The following is a 23931-nucleotide window of genomic DNA, read 5'->3' on the forward strand; positions in this document are numbered from 1 at the left end:
GGGGCGTACCTCCAGTTACAAGTGCAAGTTCTTCACCAATAAATGAACCAGAGCCTATGCAGTTGGGAACTCTCTGCTGTCCCCTGACCACAGAGGAGCTGAAGAATTGATTCTGTATTCTGCTTCTCCCGATCATATGATCCGTACCTGTCCTATTGTGCCGCCTCGACAGTCTGGAAACGCAAGCTCCTGTTCCTAAATGGAGCAAGGAAAAAGAGTACAACAGCTCCAATTCTTCTTGATCATTGGAGTCCTCCGCTCAGACATCTCCTGTGGTTTTAAAGGTCATGCTAAAGTTCAAAGATAAAGAACCCATACCTGTTCCAGCCTTGGTGGATTGCGGAGCCATGGGCCTGTTTTTGGATGACACCTGGGCTACCTTTCATAAAAATCTCTCAAAGCCAAAGAAAAAGCTCAAACCATAGTGGATTGGCGGGGAACCTCTTTCTTCAGGTTCCATAACTAAATACAAGTGGTGTGGACTGTTCAATCATTCATCACACTGGAGTCTTGTCCTTTGATATAATAAAGGCTGCACATTATTCTGTTGTGCTGGGACTTCCTTGGTTGCAGTGCCACAATCCATATATAAATTGGCCAGCAGGCACACTCTTTTTCGGAATATTGCATGTTTAAGTGCCTACAGGAATCCACAGCATTGATACTGCGTACCTCCCTATCAGAAGGAATGGCCAAGTCGGTCTCGTGTTCATAACGTGCCTCCTGAATACCTAGAGTTCCAGGATGTCTTTTCAGAGTCTCTAGAAAATAATCTACCTCCACATCGCTCTGAAGACTGTGCGATTGAGGCCTTACCAGAAGCCATAATCCCTTTTGGGCAGATGTTTATATTATCAGCTCCAGAAGTAGCACTGAAGGAATACCTGGTTGTAAACCTATAGAACTGACTCATTTGTCCATCTAAGTCACCGGCTGGTGTCATTGTTTTTTGTCCCAAAGAAGGAAACCAGAGTTACAACCTTGCCTTGACTACTGTGGTTTGAATCAAGTCCTGCAAAAAGACAAATCTCCTTAACCACTAATTGCGGCTATATTGGAGGTCCTCCAAGGAGCCATTATCTTTTCCAAGCTGGTTCTTCGGGCCGCCTATCAACGTATAACTATTGGGTCCGGCAATGAATGGAAACTGGGCACTATGAATATCTAGTAATGCCTTTTGGTGTGATGAATGTGCCTGCTTTTTTAAAAAAAAAAAATATATATATTTTTATTTTTTCAGAATTTTATGGACCGAGTGTTCCCAGGCATGTTTCAATATGTAATAGTATACTTGGATGATAACCTTGTTTTTTCACGCACGGTCGAAAGACATCAACTTGTAAAGAATGTACTAGCCCATCTGTGTGATAACCATCTATTGGCAAAACCTGAGAAGCGCCAGTTTCATTGCACGACCATGGGTTCCGTCATCTCACAAACTGGTATTTGTATGGATCCATGTAAGGTCACGGCGATCACAACTTGCACATCAACTACGTCCGTAAAACAAATTCAGTCATTCGTTAGGCTTGGCTAACTTTAATGGCCAATTCATTCCTGGATTCTCTAGTCTTCTAAAGACGGATTATCCTTTTTTATGGTGCTCGGAACAATAGCAGGCATTCTGAACACTAAAGAACTTGTTTACTGAAGCCCCTATACTTTGACAACCATACACCTTCAGGCTTTTTATTGTGGAGACTACTTCAGAAGCTGTGTTTGAAGCGGTGTTAAAACGGACACAAAACAGTAAAGAACACCCTATAGCCTATCTTTCAAGGACCCTTCCCGAGTCTGAAAAACATTCAGTTCTGGAAAAGGAACTACTTGCCATCTGAAAATCCTTTCTGGACTGGAGACCCCTTGAGTTCAGTACATGCTGTACAAATGAGGACTGATCACAGAAATGTACTGGTATTGCAATTCATGGAATGTCATAATAGTTGACAAGCCGGTTGGGCTTATTTCTTTGGACAATTACATTTCCAGGTCCTTGCAGACACACTATCCAGACAACCAGACCATCTATTGATGTCCCCTGTTTCATACCTTAGTTTTTCAGAAAAGTGTTGTTGAATCATGTGTTTGTTTTTCTGCGACAAGTGGGACAGGACACTCGGAGATCACATGAATGGCAACACATGTGCCATTCATGGGGTTTGTATAAAAAGAATGACTATTTGTTCAAGGATGGTAGTCTTTTTCTTCCTTCAAATTCCTCACAAAGGTCTGCCTTACAAATGTGTAATTACTTGCCTGCTGGTCATTGTGGCATTTCCGCCACTTTGCAGAACCTTCAGCGACCGTTCTGGTGGCCCGGAATGGCTCATTCAGTACAAGAGTATGTCAAGTCTTGCTTAGTGTGTGCTCCAAGCAAGACACCCAAAGATAAACCTTTGGAACTCCTGCAGCAAACTCCTCTCCCGAACATACCCTGGCAGATCATAGCCACAGATTTCATCATTGATATGCCTCCTTCCAAGGATGTTCCAGCATCATGGTTTTGATGGATACATTAACCAGAATTGCCCATTTCGCCCATTTCACCCCTTTGTACAAATTGCCTTCAGCGGCTGAAATGGTGTCCGTTTTCCTTACGGACATCTTCAGTTTGCTGGACTGACTTCTTCAATCTTTTCTGATTGCGGTACACAATATGTACCCAGGTTTTTGGCACAACTCTAAGTTACTAGGTATAAAGATGGCCTTATCAGGTTACTACCCTCTAACCCCGCAGCAATGGAATCCCTGAGAGTCAATCAATCTCTCGAACAATATCTTCGATGTTTCTCCAATCTTGATGGTGATTGGGTTTCTTTGTTGCTACTTGCTTATAATAAAACCATTAATTCCTCATTGCAAACCAGTCCTTTCTACTGTACGTATGGATTTCACTCTATTGTATTCCCATCAATGTTACCAGAACAATCCAATATACCATCTGTGGAGAGGTGGATTTCAGATCTGACCTCTGTGCACATAAAAGCCAAAAAACATCTGGAAGTAGCCAGAGAAACAATCGAACGCTTAGCTGACAAACAGAAAGTCAGTCCTTTGTTTAACGTCAGAGACGCGGTTTGGCTCTCTTCCAAATACTTCCTGAGACATCTCCATCCCACTAAGCTGTCTCCCCGCCACTACGGACCATTTACCATCACCAAAAGAATAATTCCTGTTGCCTTTTTCTTCCAGTTACATGGAAAAGAATTCATCCAGTTTTCCATGTATCCTTATTAAAACCATACATTTCCCCCCTTACCTTAAGCCCATGTTCCACCGCCTCCTCTTCCAGTATACCAACAAATGGAACAGAAGCATCCAGGCTTTGTGATTCACGCTACCGAAGAAGACTTCTGCAATACATGGAGTGGAAAGATTATCCGCCCAGCGAGTGTTCACAGGAACCAGTCTCTTATGTACATGCTCCCATTCTTATCTGAAGATTCCTTCAACTACATCCGGGCATAGGGGTTATGCCAGCTTTCGGAAGAGACTTGCTGTCATGACTTACCAACCATGGTCCCTCTGGTCTTCGTGGCGATTATCCCCGCAGAACGCAGGCACCATTTTATTCTTCCAGTATGGCAGATAACCTGACCGCTAGAAATCCATTCTTCCACAAGTGTTGCTGTCTTTGGAAAAGAATCGTTTTCCACTTTGTACACCATATACACAACTTGCAAAGAGAGGATTCTCGCATCTCAACGCCTGGTATGTGGTTTTGCCCCACCTCGTTCAGTGCATTGAAGCTTTTGCTTGTTCTTGCCCTTAGTATTCGGTCTCGTTTTTTCCTTTTCCCTGTCTGCCTCCTACTTTTGGCTTACAGGTGCCTTTTTCATTTTTTTTTCTCCATTTTCTTTGTATGTTTTTTCCTGAATTTCTCCGGCTGCCACTCTTTATCCTTGAACTGCTTTTTCCTAAGAAGCCTTTGCTTTTGAATTGAATACTTGTTATTATTGGAGTTTGGACCTCTTTCCTGGAGCTACGTGTTTGAATCCTATTTTATAGTTGATTCCCCAAATAATGTGCTGTAACCGAACCCATTGCGTGTCCTTTTTAGATTGTCAATTTGCTTGTGCTTTTTTTCAATGTGCTGTGCAAACCTGGAAGGAGACCACTACTGTTTTAAGGCGATCTGGCCTTGCAGCTCATAATCGCTGGCAGTTGCAGATCGTCTCATTTGTTTTCAACAGCAGGATGCCTGAGTGGATTTGTGGTGTGGCTTCATATGCTGCAAATAGTTAAATGGTGGGATGGGCATGCAGAAATGTGCAGGGGGATCTCCCTCCCAAACGTTTGGCAGTAAAAACACATTTGGCAGTTCAAATTCAGCCAAATAACATCAATCGGCCTGAGCACTGCATGTTTTCAGCTTAACATTCTCCGTTTTTCTTAGGGTATTTTGCAAACCCCCCCTTTTTTTTTTTTCTTATTTTTTAAATTGAATGTGGGTTTTTTAATGTAAAAAGCCGTTATCATTCTGCACATTTGTTGGGTAAAGACAGCGAAACGCATCACGTTTTTGGAGGTCCGTGCCACATTCCTAGGTCTAAAGCCAAACAAGGTAGTAGAAAACACCCTTCTATGTCCATACTACCGATAGGCTTGTGGGAGTGTACCTTTCAACATGCCATTTACACGCTTGCCTCTAAATTTTCAGGGGAACTGGACATGGAATCCATGTCAGCAGGCTGCCACATCAAAACCATGAGTGGCACACCCGCACTTGGATACACCGTTCTCCATCTTTTGGATGGGGAGCAGGGTTCACTGAATCTGTGTAGCACCTCGTTGCAAAGTGTTCCTTTATGAATTTTGGATGTGCCTCGGTCCTTATTCTGAGGGGGCCAGGTTAAACCTAGAATGGAGAAACATTAATGCTTATGCTTCACCTTTCCCAACTGCAACCACTCTCATGATTGCTCCCCACTCTTCAGCAATAATCGGGTTTGTTGATAGTTCTTGGGTCCTTCTCCTGCCCGAGTCATCAGATCATTCTATAGACTGAGTTTTACACCCTCCCCAAAGCAGCCACATAGCATAGGAACGTAGGTGATGCTTGCATTATGTGAGTGGAACTCTAAGATTGATGCTCAGATGCTTCATATACAGCATCCTTCACTCTAGGGTTTTCTGCAACAGCTAACATGTGCCAACACGATCTTGGATTTCAAGGAAAAACTAATGAGGGGGATTGATTTGTGTCTAACTTTGCACGCATTGACCTTGATTCTTCTATTGACATCAATAGTATTAAAAATGTATGTGACATACTCCAGGCTAGGCAAGCTTTCTTATAGACGAGTAACATTTTGTTACTGGTGAAGGCAGCTTGGTTAATTTTCATTGATTTTCTTTTAGAATGAAGGCTCGTGTGATTACTGTGCCTCTGATGCCGTTTGTTTTCTACATTTATTTGTAGGCTGTTTCAGTCGTTTTACACATGCAAACCGTCATTGTCCGAAGCACCCTTATGCAAGACTGAAGAGGGAAGAGCCCACTGACGATCTAAGCAAAAGCCAGGCTGCAGAAAATAAGGCTGTTGCTGAGTGGCTATCTAAGTGAGTGTACCTTCTGCGATCTTAAAGCTGCAGCCCTATAGGAAATCAATGTTTCAATGGTTAAAGTTGAAAATCTACAAAGTCTCAGACCTCAAACTTTATCTTGGGCTCCCATAACTTCTCTGTGGGATATAGGCTTCATTTCACCTGCAGCAAATCATTTCTAAACACACTTGATGGATTTTTTTTTCTTTTCAGATAGCCCGGAATAGCGTTGAATCATTCATTAAAGGATCTGTTCTTGATCCAATCAAGCTCAATGAGTTTCGTTTTCACCTTGGTGGGATTGCTTACAAGTTAATCTTCTGATGAAATAAGGCTCAAAACGATAAGGTTACACTGCGCCTTCCAGTCTTACAGAAAGAATGATTCACCTGCTATTTATTTTTATTCTCCCTCCGTTCTCATCCTTCTTGACTTTTCCTCCTGCCTTTTGATACGGTCAATCATGCCTCCATTTTAAACCGGCTCTGATATACCCTTGGTATCATGGATCTGGCCCTGGACTGGTTGAACTCCTTCCTCTTTGGCCATCCCAGGTTCAACTGGGCCCTCCTCTCTATCACTCTCCACCTGCGGCATCATCCATGGCTCTACCCTCTTGCCGTGGCTCTTCCACATTTACCTTGCCCCCCAAGCCCATTTGATCTCCGCCTTCACTCCTCACTTCCAGTGTTATACAGACGATATGCAGCTCTCCTTCAATCTTACCTCCACTTCTTCCTCTGATTCCCAACTGTGACTGCTATTCAGGCATGGTGTTCTACAAACAATCTCTCCCTTCATGCCAGTGAGACTGAGATACTTCTCATTGGTACCACAGCTCCCTCCCCACCTTCTTTCTGACCGCCCTCAATGGCCCCCTCCCTCTTGTGAAGCGAAAAACCTTGGTGTCCTTTTCGACTCATCTCATTCTCTCCTCACATCAGACCTTGCCATGAAGGCTCACTTCCAGCGGTACCTCCTCCGAGGCATTCTCCCTTTCCTCAACTTCCCCCCCAGAAACTTAATGTCTCCAAAGCTCTGGTCCTTTCTAGGCTGGACTACTGCAACAGCCTCTTCCTCTATCTTCCCAAATCCTTCCTTTGCCTCCTTCAACTAATCCAGAATAGGACTGGGAGACTTATCTTTGGACTCGAGCCCAGGGACTGCATCTCTCAGCCCTAAAATCTCTCCACTGGCTCCTGGTTGCTGCGAGGATCACGTTAAAGACCCTCTGCATCATCCACAAGGCATTCTGGGGCTCCGCTACATCAAACTCTCGCTCCCTAAATACCTCCCTGCTAGAGCCCTTCAGGTTTCTTGCTCCAACTCTGCTGATCAGACGCTTTTCCAAGCAGAGAGTGGGGGTGGAGCTCTCTTCTGCAGGTGTCTCTCTGGAATGGCCTCCCTGCCCTCTGACTTGAGCCTGATCTCCTTAAGTTCCAGAAGCTTCTCAAGACTCTCATTTTCTCTTCCTCCTTCCCTCCTTATGTCCCCTTCTACCTCTTGACTGGCAGCCTTGTTCCTTGTGATTTTTGTTTACTTGCAACATATTTTTATTGAAACTTTGTGTACATTACAAGATGTAACATAGAACAAGATCAAAGCCACAATTCACTTCCAAATTTAATTTTGTAAGAATGTCAAACGAGCAAATCCCCCAACAGACCAAAAGAGAGAAAAAAAGGAAAATATCACACGACTGAGAACAATGACATTATGTGTTCTATGCTACCTCTCACGCATAATGTAAGACTACTGCAAAGCTAGGTGTTTCAGTAACACTGGGCGGAAGAACATTCCCTGTCAAACATAATCCGGAAAAGGGACGCAGGTCCGAGAGAATTTTAGCATTCGGCCTGCAAGGAACTCTCCATCCCCATCATCTCCCACACATTCACCCACTAGTAAGAGATGTACGGGCCCTCACTGTCTTCCAAAAGCGTGTACAGGTAATCCCTGTGGCCATCAGTAATGGAGATCAGTTCTGCCTTGGGCCCGGTCATTGGAAGCGTGCCATCTTCCAGAAAATCCCCAAATAGGATGTTCAGCGGGCACATGGGGAGCGGACTGCCCTTAATTTTCGATCAAATCTCTTGCCAATAGGTCTGTATGATTAGGCAGTGCCACCACATGTGGGCTAAATCTCCCAGATATATCTGCAGCCATGCCAGCACCGGTCTGGGTAGTCTGGGCGAATTGCATGTAGTCTTTGAGGGCACAAGTCTCTGTATAATTATACAGCTCTTTGCTCCTCTACCTCGAACTCCCTCAGGGTCAGTCGTTTTTCAAAAACGAGCTGGGTGTAGATCTGTCTTCGGCTGGGGCCTCCCTCTGGAACAGCCGCCCTGCCACTCTAAAACTTGAAGAGAACCATCTCTGGTTCCGGAAGCACCTCAAGACCATCCTCCTTTTCTTCTGTCTTCGCTCCCCCTCTCTCCTGCTGACCTGTTCTCCCTTGGCACAGTGCACCTGGCCACCCTCTGTCCTCTGGGCCCAGGTACCTGCTTACCATGCCACCCCCCCGCACTGCCTCCGGGCCACCCCTTGCACTGGGGTCTGTATCTACCCATATAGCCCCCCCTTTTTTTTCCCTGCACTTATCAGACCTACCCTGTCTGCTGCTTTAAACCTAGCACTTGCAAATTGCTGCCTGCACTACAATGTGTGTTGCCTTTATTATTGGCTTCTCCTCTGCTTCGCACTTTCCACTTCTTTTCCATGCACTTGCACATTCTCAATGTAACTGGGCCTAGTAAGATCGCGGTTTTGGTCTCCCCTGTTCCCCTCCCCTCCCTTGCTCTGAAACACTTGTGTACGAGCGCAATAGAAATAAAATATCAATATAGCGCCACTCACCCCAAGGCCATCAGAAACACAATTTGAGGGCTCCTTCCTTAATCAGAGTACATCGAGTGCTCTTATGTGCCCGGTCCCATATTTTCAGCCATGACTCCTCCGGAATTTCCAGTTCCCTCTCCCAGCATGTGATGTATATGGGAATTTTCCCCCCTGAGATGTGTTTTCAAGTAAACAATAGCATGTTGAAACCCTACGAGAACTCTGCCCCTCAAGCAATTCTACACCCTTGGGAGGGTGACAACCCACTTGCTTGATTCCATTATTAGACACCCAGTGGCATATCTGCACATAACGAAAGTGCTCTGTCTCCGACAGGTTAAGCCTCTTTACATTCAATAACGTGAGCCTTAAGATCCCCTCGGAGCCCCAGTGTTTGAAAGCATTAGTGTGCATGCATGGTGAGAAAACAGGGTTTTGGAGGATCGGGAAGAGTGGACCCAACCCAGATCTGAATCCATGCTGCATGCATGCCTCGTCACAATTTTGCAGTGTGGTAAGAGTGATCACTAAAGACTGCCATATGATAGTCTTACCTCCTTAGGGGAGAACGGTAAGGTTACCCAAAGGGAAAGGGAAGCAGCCTGCTGTCTTTCCATTTAAGCAAACTGTCCGGGCCTAATTCAGCATTGGAGCAATCTGGGAAGCTCGCAAGTATCTCTGAATCGATGGGACCCCAATCCCTCCCAGACCCTTGGACCTAGTGAGGAGCTTGCAAGGGGTTCTAGGCTGTCTACGATGCCAGATGAACTGCTCTACTGTTTTTTGTAGTTCAAGCAACTCTCGTTCTGGGATTAGGATTGGTAACGCCTGAAAATAGTTTTGGCAGCAGTCATCTTGACAGCGCAGATCTGGCCAAACTATGTAATCTCCTGGGAATCCCATCGCTGTAGGTAGTCTTTGGTACCCCCGGGTAAGTGAATGCCTGGTCCGCCCAGCAAAAAGGTTACGTCTCTCATGGTAGCCAGAGCCTCTGTGGTTTCAGTCAGGCCTAGTCCCATAAATTGCCTGTGGTTAATACAGAACCCGACTACCCTGGCAAACTGATCCAGGACATCCAGTAAGGCCGGCAAGGAGGACAATGAGTCGTGAATGAAGCACAAAACATCGGCATACAGTGCTACCATGTGAGTCTTTCCTCTGTGTGAAACCAAAGATGTAGGGATGAAGACTGATTCTTTGTGCTAACGGCTCCATAGCCAGGGCAACAACTAGGAGATGGAGGGCATCCCTGTCTGGTGCCCCTGCCCAAGGTGAGCATGCATAGTGAGTTTACCTTGAACCAGGAGGCCGGAATCTAAAAGTTCGCGAACACCAATTTGGAAAAACTAGGCCCACACCCATATGTCGTTAGCAATAGTTTCAGGTAGTCCCAAGACATGCTATCAAACACTTGAGGAGCATCCAAAGATAGCAGGGAGTCTTCCTGGAATTTTAGGGGCTAATGCCACAAGGTCTACCACCCGCCTAATGTTATCGTGTGGGGGGGGGGCTATAAAAAAGCCAGCAGTCAGTCTGTAATGAAGTGTTTAGGTGAGGTTGATGGAAGACCAAGACGTCAGAGAGGAGGGTGTAGTATGTGGAGAACTTGAGGAGACTTTATGAATATTTGGAAAGAGTGAAGGTAAGGTGTTGGGATTGAGAGAGTGGTGCCAATTTTTGTTGCATGCTTTGGGGTGAGTGATTGAGGAAACCATAGGAAGTCTGTTAGGGGAGAGCGAAAAGGAGAGTTGAGGTACAGCGATGAGAGAGAGGATAAAATCAGGAAATGTGGGAGTGGGTATGGGTGGTTGATTGGTGTAGAGGGAGCTAAGAAATGGTGCAGAGAAGAACAGAGGGTCGAAATAGTGAGAGGAGCAGCAATATCAGGAGGGAGGAGAAGTGGCAAGACCAGGGACGGGAGGATAGGGCAGTGTGGGGAAGAGTGTGATGGAGAGAGAAGGGTGGTACATTGAAAGAGAAGAAATTCATTCTTGCATTAAAAAAAACACTTAAGTCACATGGACAGTAAATAGGTTTTGTGTCGGATCCCAATGTTAATGTTTTCAGGTGGACTTGCCAGTGAATCATTTGCGCTGATACATAGCACTCAGAAATATGCATGTCAGTTTTTGTGGATAAGATGCCTTGCCCATTTTTTCAAATCACTCGAGCAAGAATAGCTCATTCCTCTGTGCTTTCAGAATCACATTTTCGTGCCTGTAGTTCTCTGAACAGCTAGGAGGCAATATATCTCTATATTCAAAAGCATCGATGGGTAGGTAGCTCTGGACTCTAAGTGTCTTGTTCGAAATTTCGCAAAGCTGCACAAATACGATGGCAAGGTTTTCTAGTGGTATTCTGTTACAAATGGGTGAAGGTTTATGTGGTGGCCTCAATGAGCACAGGACACTGGATGGGGGGGGGGGGTTGAGGAGTTTGAGACAACTTGCACAAGCTGGGCCTAGGTCTGGTACTCACAGTTCAGACTCAGTGGATCAGTGCAGTTGGCTTCACTGAACTGGCAACCCAGTGACTGGTCCCAACAACTTCTCACTTGCTAGAGCCCCCATGAGGCTTACTGTCAGCCATGGCATTAGGCTCTGCAAGCAAGGGAACCCGCTTCACTTTACAGGTTGCTCTTCGGGAGCTGGCTCTCTGCTTATCAGGAGGAGGTTTGGGGCACAACTGGCCTCTCGCTCTGCTTCTCGCTTCCGTCTTGCTGCACGCTTCTCACGCGTGGTCTCGGGCTCCCGAGATCTTGCTTGGCAGGTCCTCAGTTTACCCATGAAGGCTCCCACAGAATGTCACTTGTTGATTGCACTAAGGGGAGTGTTAAGTATTTGAATTTTCTATTGCACCCCAAAATGTAATGCTGAAACATACCATAAAGACAATGTACAATAGTTTAGCAAGGGGTGAGGTAAAGTAGTCTGCTTCGGGACAGGTGGGGTTGATTGACTTGTCCAATGGAGAACTGCTTGGGATAACAATGGAGATGGGGGAAGGTGATGATAATTGGACCAATGTGCATGGTTCCAATCAGCTGGATGAATTGCTCTGGAAAGTCCCAGAGAAGGTGAGCAGAGCGTTCCAGCTGTGGTCTGCTCCAGCACTGTCCACCCGACCCCTCCCCCCCTCCCACCCCCCCATTTCCCCTTCCCCACCCTGTACATTTTTAAGGCCATGTCGATGCATGTGCCAGGTCCCAACTGAAGCAATGCTTAAGCTCGCAGTTTTGCTTAAACCATCTGTAACTGCATGTTTTACACAGTCTTTGCACTGTCGCCTAGGCTCTTGTGCAGGACAGACTTATTCATTCTCCACTGAGACTCATCGGTCCTTCGGCTGGGAGACTCTCTACCCCAGAGTCCCTTTCATTGGAGTTATTTAGTAGGATTTCCCAGGAAAGGGGGAATTAGATTGGGTCCGGCCCTCAGCCACACCATCTTTTATTGCATGCTGGATACCTTACAGGCTCCTGCTGCTATACCATGTATATTTCACCACACATGATCATAGCTGTTATTCCCTACAGCTTGGGCCATCTACAGCCATCTCAAACTCCCCTAGTGCTTTTGGAGCAGGAATAAATGGTGGAACTGGGACCAGTATCTAGCATTTAGTCTATAGATGAGTTGTAAGATGGACAGGGGCCCAGTGATAACCATGCTGAGAAGTTATCAGTCGAGGCATGATATGGCATTTGTAACGCGCCTATACACAATACTGGCATGAGGATCCCCATCGCCAGTATTGTCAATGATTGCAGGTAGGTATGGGGGGGGGGGCGTCTGCTGGCAGCTGGTCGTGTAGTAATCCATCGTTCTCAATGTCGGAGGCCCATGTGAAAGCGTGGAGCCATTGGTCCACAGTGGGACTACCATGGCGCCACCACAGCAACAGTATACAGCGCAAAGACCAGCCAGTCTCTTATAGCTGCGCCAAAACGTTAAACTCATGAAACAAGCATGTTATTGGGCATGGTTTGACAGTAAAGTCCAGCATCACAGACACTGCCTCACATATCCCTTCCCAAAACACCATTTATTTTGTACTGGCCCAAACCATGGGTGGGGGTATGGGGGGAGCAACGAGCAGAGCTTTCCATGTGTTTTTGATCACTCTGCATAGGCCAGCAAAGTGCAGCCAATGGGAGGGACGCGTCCTCAAGAGTTCGGGTCGGTCTTGGCACTCAACAAAGGACCGCAACTCGGAGGATGCCAGCCACAGACCAGCTGCACGCAGTCGTTCGTTCCATCAGGGGGGTCCCTGGTAAGAAGTTCCATAGAGGAAGGTCACCATGAAACTTACAGGGAACACCGGCCTGCTTCCAGATTTTGCTCCATGCAAATATCATAACCCCGGCTGGGTCAGTGTCATCGAGTCTGCACCAGTGGGGGCACAACCAGGGAATGTATATCTCTGGTTCCTGCCGTTCTAGTCTGACATGAGGGAGTGGACTGTCGGGATCGAACCAATATGATGTATATTGCGCTTGGGCCATGATCCAGTATCATTCAAAGTTAGGGGCGGCGAACCCTCTGCAATTGAATGATCTTGTCAGCGTGTCCCACTTCAGCTGAACAGTGCCCGAATGCCATAGGAAGCTGTTGATTGCAAATTTAAGTTTCTAAAACGGCTCAGCACCTGGCCAAAGTTGAGGAATCGATATAGTAGCTGTGGAAGCACTACCATCTTGAGTGCGACACTTCCAGCCACTGTGACTGCCCAAACACTTAGTTTTTGTAAAAGCGTTGAGATATAAATCCCATAATTACTCTCAAATACCTTAGTCTGGTGGCGTATGCTGATAACACCCAGATATTTGATCCCTGATGGGGGGGACCAGATGAAACCCATTATGTCTTGCGTGGCCACTGTTTTGTCAGTTAGCGGGAACAGTTCAGATTTGGTGCAATGTCACTCTGCCCGTACTCGAGGTCAAAAGTGGAGGACATTGCGCAGAATTGGAGCGAGGTTAGCATCAGAGTTGCACACACACAGCAACGCGTCTGCATAGAGTGAGATAATCTCAGGCTCTCCTACAGGTCTCACACCTCTGTGGGCATGCCTCTGGCAAATCCTATCAGCCAGGGGTTCCATCACTACTGATATTGATATTTTATTTATATCGCGCTCGTACACAAGTGTTTCAGAGCGCGACCAGGCAAAAGGGAGGGGAACAGGGGAGAACAAAAAACGATTTTACTAGGCCCAGTGACATTGAGAACGCGTAAGTGCATGGGAAAGGGAAAAGGGGTAAGTGCATGGAAGGGAAAGTGCGGAACAGAGGAGAGAACAGAAGAAAATAAATAAATAAATAAGGGTGGTTTTGCAGCCAGCATGTGGCAAGTGATAGGTTAAGCAGATGGGGTATATCTGATAATGCAGAAGAGAAGTAGGTGGCGACTGGTGGTACTAGATGATGCTGCTCGGGACTACTGCTGCGTGGAGAATAGGGGGTGTGAGTATGCCAGCTTGTGCGCCTGATCCCCTTCTGCCAAACCGTGGTACCCATGGGATGCACTGTCCCTGGAAAGCTCACCTGTTGATTATTTTTGGCGAGCACTCCGTCCTGCTGCTTCTGGCAGGGGCGCTTGTCTGATGTGGACAGAGTTGCTTCACTGGTCCATTGCACGTGGTAGTCCAGTCATGCTGCGACTAAGCCACTATACTTCAGGTAAGTGTTCCTGTTTGCCTTTCCTCGTCTGTTTTTGTTGTATTGTGAAGTTCGTTGTCTTGTATTGCTGTCCGTTCCACTTTTGATGTTTGCTCTTTTGCTTTCTTCCCTTGCAGGTGATGTTGCCGGCCCGGCAGAAGCTGCGGAGCTCGAGGCGACAGCCGGAGGAAATGAGGAACGAAGCTGCAGCGGTACAGTAGCTGGTAAGTTGTTAACTAGGGGGCGCGCTGGGTTAAAATGCGGCGTGGCCCTTGGACGGATGTTCTAACCTTGTCCTTCTTCTTCTTCACAGGGTCTGAATTTGTGGATGCGGAGTGCAGTGCTGCAGCGTCGGGCTCAAGATCACGGGATGTCAGGAGATGAGTCTGCAGATGAAGCGATGAAGCACCTGTTTCCTGCAGGTGAGTATGCAGTAGAACGCCTGGTTTCAAAGGTAAGTAAACTGGTCCAAGCGGCGGTGAGCGTCACGTTGCACGCGAGTGCACAGTAACGCGAATCACCGGCCATAAGGATGGAGCAGCTTATAGCTGAGCCTCTGAAGCCACACCCACCCGGTTCAGCCTGCCTGCCACACCCTGCCACACCCGATGGGTCAGCACATGAGGATGTTCTCTGGAATAAAGGCTTTCAGCTCCTGGAAAGTTTTTGTAAAATAAAACCCCTTCTGCTCTGAAATAAAGTGTTGCTGCTCGCATCTCTATATGAGCCTGGCGCCAAAGGCACCTGGACTGAGTCCAGCCAGGGCCCCTGTGTTTACATGTCCCAAAGGACATAAGTGAGTCAAGTGACTGATTGATTGCCCCCATCAATAGATTGTGTGGTTTTTGTGTTCTGGGGCCTGTGGCCATGACGGTAGCAGAGCGAAGTGCTCGAGAGGGGAGGTATTTACGGAGGGATAGTTTTAGGTAATTTGGACCCAGGCCCCAGAAAGCCTTGTGGACAATGCAGATGATTTTAAATTGAATCCTTGCGTCCACTGGGAGCCAATGAAGGGAATTCAGAGCTGGAGAGATACGATCCCAGGGCTTGAGGCAAAGGACAAGTCTTGCAGTCCTGTTCTGGATTAGTTGAAGAGGGCAGAGAGTGGAGGCAGGAAGATTTAGAAAGAGGCTGTTACAGTAGTCCAACCTAGAGAGAACCACAGCTTGGGAGACAGTGAGCTTCTGGGGGAAGGAGAGGAATATGGAGATGACTGCTTCCCGCAGTTTGGGCGGCATCCGCCTCATAGCGCAAGACTCCTCCCACACAGTGGACATCCGAGGCGCCAGTTGAGCTTTGTAGCATTTATAAAAATCGATGGTAAGGCCGTCTGCACCGGGAACCCTGCCCTATGAGCTATTCAGTGGCATGCAGTATCTCTCCGCTGGACATTGGGCCATCTAGCCCCTCTCTGGCTTCATCAGATAACACTGAAAGCGGGAGGTCATCTAGGAGGAATGCATTGATATCGGATACAGGTGCTGTATCATTGTTTGCATACAGTGAGTCGTGGAAGGTGCAAAAGTCCTCAACTTCTGAAACTGTATGGACCAGTGCCCCATCTGCCCTTTCGATCCGGGGGATATGCTGAGAGGTGTTCTCCTGACGTGCCAGTCTGGCCAGTAGTCTGCCAGGTTGTCCCCCCCCACCCCTCCATACTGTCTAGCAGCCCAGGGGTTGTCAAGGAACTTGCGCTCCCGGGCCGCCCGCTCCCTGAACATGTCGAAGGAAGCCCCAATCTCACAGAGCGTGACAGTCTGATTCACAGCGTATTGTGCCTCAAGTCTAGCAATTAGTTTCACTCTCGGATTGTCCGGCGGAATGCCCTTAGTATCCCGGACTCCTTCACCAGGGCCACACCGCGGATTTAGACCTCAAAGGCCTCCCACAGGGTAGCATGAGAGTCCACAATCCCAGTGCTAACCTCAAAGTATTCGCCTATACTCCTGCCCAAGCTTGGTCTCGAAGGCGGGGTCGAGCAACGCATCAGGTTTACGTTTCCATAATCCCTTATCCCGTGTTTCTCGGACCACGGCGGAGACCGTCGCCAGGGAATGATCAGAGAAGGTCCTAGGAAAGATTTCCATTGTGTCTATCCACCCAGTAATGCAATCAAGCAGCCATCTGTCAATCCGCTAGTGTGAGTCATGTACTGTGGAGTAAAAAAACTTGTGGGACAGTGGGCGCAGCAGCCTCCAAGCATCCATGATGCCCAATGAGGCTTGCCCCTCCAAAATGGCCTTGGCCGACCTGGTCAACTGCCGGGCCCTAATGCCAGATCTATCAAGATCTACATTGACTATAGGGTTGGTCACCACTCCATAGTATAGGAACCAGGGGATATTAGGCTAGTATGGTGGTCAGCTGGGCGTAAAATTCTGGGTTGACGTTGGGTCTGTATATATTCAGAAGCACCACTTCCAGGACAACCAGTATGCCATGTAATGGGACAAATCGCCCTAAAGGGTCTGTGTGCCATCTTGTGAGTGTATCTAAGACTTATGCAATATGATCATTACTCCACGGCTCTGGGTAGAGTAGATAGTGTAATAGCGCTGTTCCCCAACTCTTGGCAAACCTGTCACAGCTCATAGCCAGTACATGTCTCTTGTAATAACAGAACATAGTCTTTGTGACGTTCAGCATGCAATTGGAGTTTGAGCCTTTTCACAGGATTGCCTAACCCTCTAACATTCCAGCTCATAAATAAAAGCCCTTAATCCGTCATTTAGTCGGTAAGCGTATGACAATCTGCTCCTGGCCTGAGCCAGAAGAAGGTTCTTTGCATGAACAAAACGAAATTGAGATTCACCCCACATCCCAGTTCGCAAGTCAAGCACTTTTTAAAAACCTTTGTCCTAACCCACCCCCTCCCTAACAGAGGAGTGAATCCCCATCTCTCCAACAATAGCACCTCTGCATGGATGCTGTGTGCTGACTACAGTCCGGCTTCAGCACAAACACGTGACACAATAGCGAAATCAAATGCACCTTACAAACTGATGGCAAACGCAATAAATACCATGATTGTGGTATATCATAGGATATTTGACCCCCAGGTCACCGAGCCATTTCTTGATAACTAAAAATAGTGAGCTAAAGACTCTGGGTAAGTCTCTCTTAACAAGGACTAATGTCTGGCAGAGGGACTCCAAGGACCCTCCCCACCCCCCTTGTTAATTTGCTCTTGTGCGGCAACAGAAACATCGGGGTAGAGGTGGATCTTAGCAGAGCTCAGCAGTAGTTCTCCTTTGGCTCTGGCTGCTTGCAGCAATGCATCTGTCACTGTAATTAAGGATTCAAGCTATTATGGGCCGAGGAGCCCCAAGCCTAGGTTTCGCAGCCAGAGATCGGTGGGCACGTTCGATCGCAAACTGTGGTGACAACTTGGGACCATCCCGTAAAGGAAAAAGTGCGTTCTACATAATCTTCCATGGGCCCCTCCATATTGTCTTCAGGCACCCAGGTTATGCGCAGGTTGTTGCGCCGTGAACGGGACTCCAAATCCTCTGTTTCTATGCTCCAGGGCTCTGTTGTCTAAAACATTTGTGTCCATCCAGTTGGTTGGTTATGTTCGCAGTTAATTTCCCCCCAGACCTTCAAGTGTTTCCCAGGGCAACCTCTGGCATTATATATTCCCTTCTTCAGGAGCATGTATCGGTCCTTCTCATGAACCCATCGGGTAAGGCACAGTCCATCTGAGGAGCCCCATGTGGCGGCTGAGTCTTTTTCCCAATCTGTGTGCCACTGAGAGTATTTTTATTTTGCATTTGGTGTACGCCCCCCCCCCCATCGAGTATCACCATCCTAGGGTCCTGCGGGACGGGGGAGGGGGGGAATCCCAGGACTCCACTGATCTTGCGGATGCATTGGCTCCAGAAGTCCTGAATTATCATTCCCAGAGCATATGAAAGAGTTCCTTCGGCATCGCAGGCAGTCTCCATCCTCCACCACCCCCCATTTCATCATTAAGGCCCTGGGGTGATGAGCCTGGTGCAGTATTTTGAACTGTATTGAGCGGAGTTTAGTATATATGCCAATCTCATGGGGGAACATTGGCGCCTCCATTCATTCCGCAGACTCTATCCTAGTTCTGTTTGGTGATGGCCTGCAACTGCCTAGCAAGCAAGGTGACCTAGGATCTGAGCATGAGATGTCTTCAGCCAAACCCGCTCTGGTTTCTACTTCTGCAACACAAGTCTGTCTTTTCCATGCGAGCCTTGATGGAGCTGATCGTGCCGCTCATGTCATCGAGTTTGCTGTGCAGTGCCGGGAATACTTTGCGCTTATTCTCCATCATTTTCTGGAGTTCAGTGTGTTTCGCAGTTGTCGTGGGGGAGTTGTCTGCCTCTGCTTGGGATTCGGGGTACTTCGGCAATGACTTGGCATACATGTTGATAGCTTTGTTTCCTGTCCGTTCCTTTAGTCTTGGTGATTCAGTATTATGGGTGAGGTTCAGCAGGGCTCATCGGGCACGTGTTCGCAAACGAGGGTAGGGTAATAAAGCACAATATGGGCTTTCTGGCATGAAACCGGTCTGGTCCCAGTGGAGGCCCTGCGTGATCTTCAGCACAGGAGGACGTCCAGAGTGCACACACGGGATCGTATAGTTTGAAGTTGTGCGGACCGCCCCCCCCCCCCCCCCCCCAGGATACAGCCTCACAGCATGCCACCCCGTCTCCATGGGGCCTTTACTATTAACAGGTGTGCGCAATGTCAAGCAGCGCGCGACACACGCTGTTGCAGCACTACCAAGGACCAGCAGGAGTAGTGGACCCACCATCTGGGAAGAGAGGGGCAGCCCAGATCATCCGCACAAGGGAGGCCAAGGAACCAGAGCGTGCAGTTACACTCACTGCAGGTCCAATATTGGGAGTTTCAATGTTGCCTCTCCTGCAGCGCACACCAGCATCAACATGTTCCCGGCAGGAAACGGGGAGTGTACAATTCACTATGGGTAGAGGCCAAGGACAACTCGGGCGCTGTAACGGACACAGCGGGGTAGCTTCAATCCGGTGATCAATGCGGCTCGAGCCCTGCTGTTGGGGCACAGCAGATACCAAAGCCAGCACTCACTTCGGGGGCTGGCCGGGCACAGCTGCGAGCCCAACAGAAATGGAGAACTGGCAGCAGTAGGGAGAAAGGAGCAGTTCAGTTCTTCTGCACAAGGGGCTGCAGGGTGTGGCTCCACTCACTGCCAGTCCGGATCTGGAAGATCAATGACTTCCAGTATATTGGCCCCAGAGCAATTCCCCGCTGGAGCCAGGGAGCACACTGGACCTTGGGGGCAAGGGCCAGGTACGGATCTGGCACAGCAGTCAATCCTGGAAGAACAGCCTTAGTCGTAGGGACCACACAGCTTGCACCGCGCAGTCGGAGCGCTGCAGTCCTCGGCACCAGCTATCCAGCTCAGTAGCGGCTGCGCTGGTAGTGGGCGCGGGTAGCAGTTCGAAGGATTCCTCACGCACCAAATTAGGTCAGCAGGTAGCGTCTCAGCTGGCCATATCTTGAAGTTTGCCGCAGTTTGTGGTCTGTAGGATTGTTTCCGCCGCGCAAATTTGCTGGGCTACGGAGCTCAAACGCCCATCTTAGATTGTGCGCAACAGCGGCCCCTCTACAGTTTCTTTAGTAAACTTCGTGGTTCTCAGACTGCAAAGTTCTGAGCATCTCACAGGTTTACTTTAACTCTCGAAGGGGCCTCAGACTGTTGGGGTTTGCTTGGTTCCTGCAACACTGATGGCTCTCCCTAGCTCGATTTGTTAGTCAGTTTTTTTTCTCAAGACTCTCCAGCAGTCCTCCAGCTTTCTATTAGCCTTGATGCAAATTGCTTTAAATAGGGCGTCGGCTCACTCAGGTTGATCAGGCTACCGTAACCTTGTCCTCCCCAACCTTGGTAGTCCATGTTCATGTCTCTCAATTGTTCTCTCCTCAGTAGCGTTCACTTCCCTTCTGTTGCTCGTCTCAGCAGCAAATCGTCTTCTTGTGCAGAGTTCGGGAATCCAGGCTCCCTTCTGCACTTAGCGTTGGTTGCCAGGCCCCAGGCACATCATTGCTTCCTTCTGGTCGCACCACTAGATGAGACAGTTGCTTCTCAGCCTGTCTCTTTCCCAACCTTGGCTTCCCAGTTGGTCATTATGCCAGCTTTCCAGCATCCGGGTAGCAATACAGTTCAATAAGTTGTAGAGGCTATGAGGAGGTAGGTGCGGGGGATCCGTAACTAGCCAGGATGGGGAGGGGAGGGGGCGTATGGCTGTGTTTCTATGCTCCAGGGCTCTGTGATGTCCAAAATGTGTGTCCATCGAGTTGGGTGGTTATGTTCTTTAAGCGATTTGCTGGCTCTGTGGGATAGCATGGCTCTGCCCCTCCAGGATGTCTTCTTCCTGCATACGATTTTTCTCTACGATTCAAAGTTCCTCTTGGTTTTATACACATCATTGCAAACACAAGAGGTGTGTCCTTCTTTGACTGTAGCGATTGGGCGAGATGCAGCCTTACCTGAAGCCAAAGAGGGTAGAAATGTCCTTTTTTGTAGTGGTTTCAAAACAGATGCAACTCTTTCCAGTTCCCATAAGGGTAGATAATGTACATTGGACTGTGTGTTCCTTATCGAAATGGGAGTTCTTGTCCCCGAGAGGGGAGTCACTGCCAGTGAAGTCCCACTTCCCTAGACCCCTGGGGAGCATCTTGCAGACAAGGGCTTACCTCCCGAACCTCAAAGGTGTGGCTCCTATATGGGGGTGGAGGGGACGAATTGTTAAAATTGTCCCCAAACGTTCAGATTCTTCACACAATACCTTCCTTCAGCAATGCCATTGCCAACAATGAAGTCCTTATTTAAGGACGTTGTTGCATAATTACTACTTGTACCATGCTGTCCCCAGGTAACCCAGCAGTCCCCTTTAAACACTGCCGGAGCAGCAGCTCCATTTAATGGACCCAGGTATGCCTCCCAGTGGTCTGTCCTTTCAGCAAAGGTGGAAAAGATTGGCATAGCACTACAGCCAGATGTCGTCATGAAGGATAGAAAATTGCTGGGCACTCCCTACTCTGCAGCACTCCCAAGAAAGACTTGATGCAAAGTTCCCCCACCAACAGCTTTTGTCTACACAGACCGCTACCTAGTTGCCGTTCATAACTGTGGTGATGGCCCATGGAAAAGGGGGCTCCTTTTCATCGTCCTTCCAGAAAGAAGTTGCCTGGCTCAATCCATGAAAATCTGCACCTCTTCTCGCCATCTATAACCTGAATCTCTGGCAAGACTTTGCAGAATTTGCAAAGGACCAGACTTCAGACAACTGGAAAGTTTGCATGGCCTACCCTTTTTCCCCCAAAATATTTTTTATTAAACTTTTATCAAATCCTTTTGAACATGTTGGAGTGTACTGTAAATGTCGATATTGATGCTTCGGTTGTTTTAGGGCCTGGATGCCTGAAGTCTGCCATATCCCAAGAGAACAGACTACGACCATAGGTACAAAAGCCTGTAGTACTAAATGTGCATTTTGATGGCATAAATCTTTCATTCTATTGCCAATGGCGGGCTCTTCAAAAGGTGGCCCAATACGCTTGCCTCTAAATCTGACAATTTCAAAATAAGCGTCTTTGTGCTAATTTCAGAAGCAACATTGATTCGTATTTCACTAATCTTATGCTGCCAATAACGAGCCTAGAGGCTGTTTTGATAGATTCACAAGGTCCGAGCCTTGCACGAGACAACGGTCTAAAACCATATTAACCATTGCAAAGGCAAACCCTGTTCCACCTATGGGAATCCGTATCTGCAGGTGTCATGTTACCATTCCCTGCATGCCTGAGCCTAACCTCCACCCCAAGGTAGTCTAAATACCCACCTGGGGCCGTGGCAGGTTTTGCAGCAGAGTAGTGCTGTACCAAATGTAAGGCTCTGGTGGGAGTTGGATCCCTGCACTTACTGTCATGGGCGAACCCTAGAGTATCTAGGAGCCAATGTGTATTACCTTTGTGTGTACGAAGAACATTGGAGGTTATCTATGTCTTCCCTACTTTGCTTTTTCACAAAGTATTTGCATTATGGCATATTTTTATACTGCTAAATGGAAAACCATTATAAACGTTATTGTTTATCATTTGTGTATATGTATTCCCTTGTAGCGATAATAAGCATTAAACATAGTGTAGTCAAGCAATATACAGTTCCCAATATTAGAAATCAAGTAGTTTGGTAGATCAATCCTCCTACTCATTCACTTCTAAAACCAATATATTTGGGGTTGAGGGTATTCCTGTACAGTACAATTTAAAATCGTTTTCTGTGGCGCTATGCGGATTGGCGAGCCAAGGGACAGGTGCGGTTATATAGACTTACCTCTAAATAACCCATTTGACGGAAAGGTTTACAAATTATGTCAAAGGTTCATGATATTTTTATGGGAAGCTGCAATCTAAAGCCATTGATAAAGAAATGACAGACCAAGCATTTAAAATGCTCCCAAAAAGGATTCCTCCCTACCTTTTTCTGTCATCCACTTATGCTGGCCAAAGAAGTACGAGAGGCAGCACTGGCTATTTGTATGCGCTGTGCTAAAACTCCTAATGCGTGATGTTCAGTGTGTTACCAACACATGTAAAGTTGAAAGTCTTTTAATTAACTAAAATACACCAGTGTCTCCTAACTGTATAACCATGGAAAAGAAAAATATATAAATTGCCAAAATGGCTTTTTGTGCTGCTGCTTTATAAAGAAGTAATACTTCCCACCCAGGCTCATTTGGTCCACCCTCTTTCCCTGTTAGCCAATCCTAACAAGTTGGTGACATTTAGTCGGCTGCAGTGGTTGTCCTGCTACTATCTATTGAAACCATGTTTTAGTTGTACACTTTTAAACTGATGCTCGGTCCAAAAAACTAGGCAAGATTGTGTGCCATCTTGGAAGCCTTACACATGTCGTTCCCCTCCACTTTATCAAGGACAGTTGATAAGAGATGAACAGAATGGCATTGCTGCTTATTGGTAAAACCATTTGCGGCTGCTCCTACTTGTTTCAAAAACCATTTGTGCTTTTCAGTTTCACTTCACATTTACATGGATTCCACTATACCTTTGCATAAGCAGCTTCAGGTTAGGACGTGTACAACAATAATGGTGTTTTAGTTTGTTTTTGCTGAAAGGAAAGGCTGTCCAAACCAGTAGCTCTGGATGTGCACATCTATGTATTAACAAACGTAGCAGGTTTCAGGCATGTGCTTTCTATTGGGAGCTGTTCAAATCAGTTATGTATATTTAATTTGTCTAGTTTCTTGATGTTTGAAGCTAAATCTACTGAGATCCTAGGGTCAATTCTGTAGATTAGATCTCTGTTCCAAACTCCCTTTTAAAAAGAAAGTTTTTTTTCATTTTTTACAACAAAAGAACATTCCCCAATCCCACCCCCCCTACCCCGCTGGACACCCACTCCTCAAAATCCCTTACATGGCATAGGTTGCAGTTTTTCAAAACGTCAATGAATGGCAAGAACATGCAAATGCTGAGGGCAAAATTGAAGATTGTCAGTTTGTAAAAATCCAAGTACCTCCGACTATTCTTGAGAAATTCGCCTGGTCTCCCTGAATAGTGTGATCCATTCTAGTGCGACAAAGTTCCAGATTCTATAAAGCCATTCGGCAAAGGGCAGTGGATCATTCGACTTCCTGCTATTCCTAATCATGCAGCCAATTGTAGGACAAAGGTTATACATTTTTGTTTTGAGCATCTTCGCATGCTAGGTTCACAAATCAACAGTAGGTTTGGCTTCATAGAGCAAGGCTTTGATATACCAAATATTTGTTTAATTCTCTTATCAATTTCTGCCCAATATCCTGCCAAGACCGGACATTTCCATCAAATATGCCCCAGTGCCCAAGCACCCAACAT

General features: G+C 47.2%; 1 protein-coding gene across 3 annotated transcripts in view; it reads left to right on the forward strand.

Moving 5' to 3' along the window:
- ZNF367 (zinc finger protein 367) overlaps positions 1-23931 on the forward strand; it is a 273586-nt gene that overhangs the window by 218309 nt on the left and 31346 nt on the right. For all 3 annotated transcript variants that reach the window (XM_069625692.1, XM_069625694.1, XM_069625693.1), the window contains one exon: positions 5423-5561. In XM_069625692.1, coding sequence (XP_069481793.1) covers positions 5423-5561 — 139 coding nt within the window. The remainder of the gene's footprint in view (positions 1-5422; positions 5562-23931) is intronic.

This window comes from Ambystoma mexicanum, chromosome 6p, assembly GCF_040938575.1.
Source record: "Ambystoma mexicanum isolate Mex_15411 chromosome 6p, UKY_AmexF1_1, whole genome shotgun sequence".
NCBI classification, from domain to species: Eukaryota; Metazoa; Chordata; class Amphibia; order Caudata; family Ambystomatidae; genus Ambystoma; species Ambystoma mexicanum.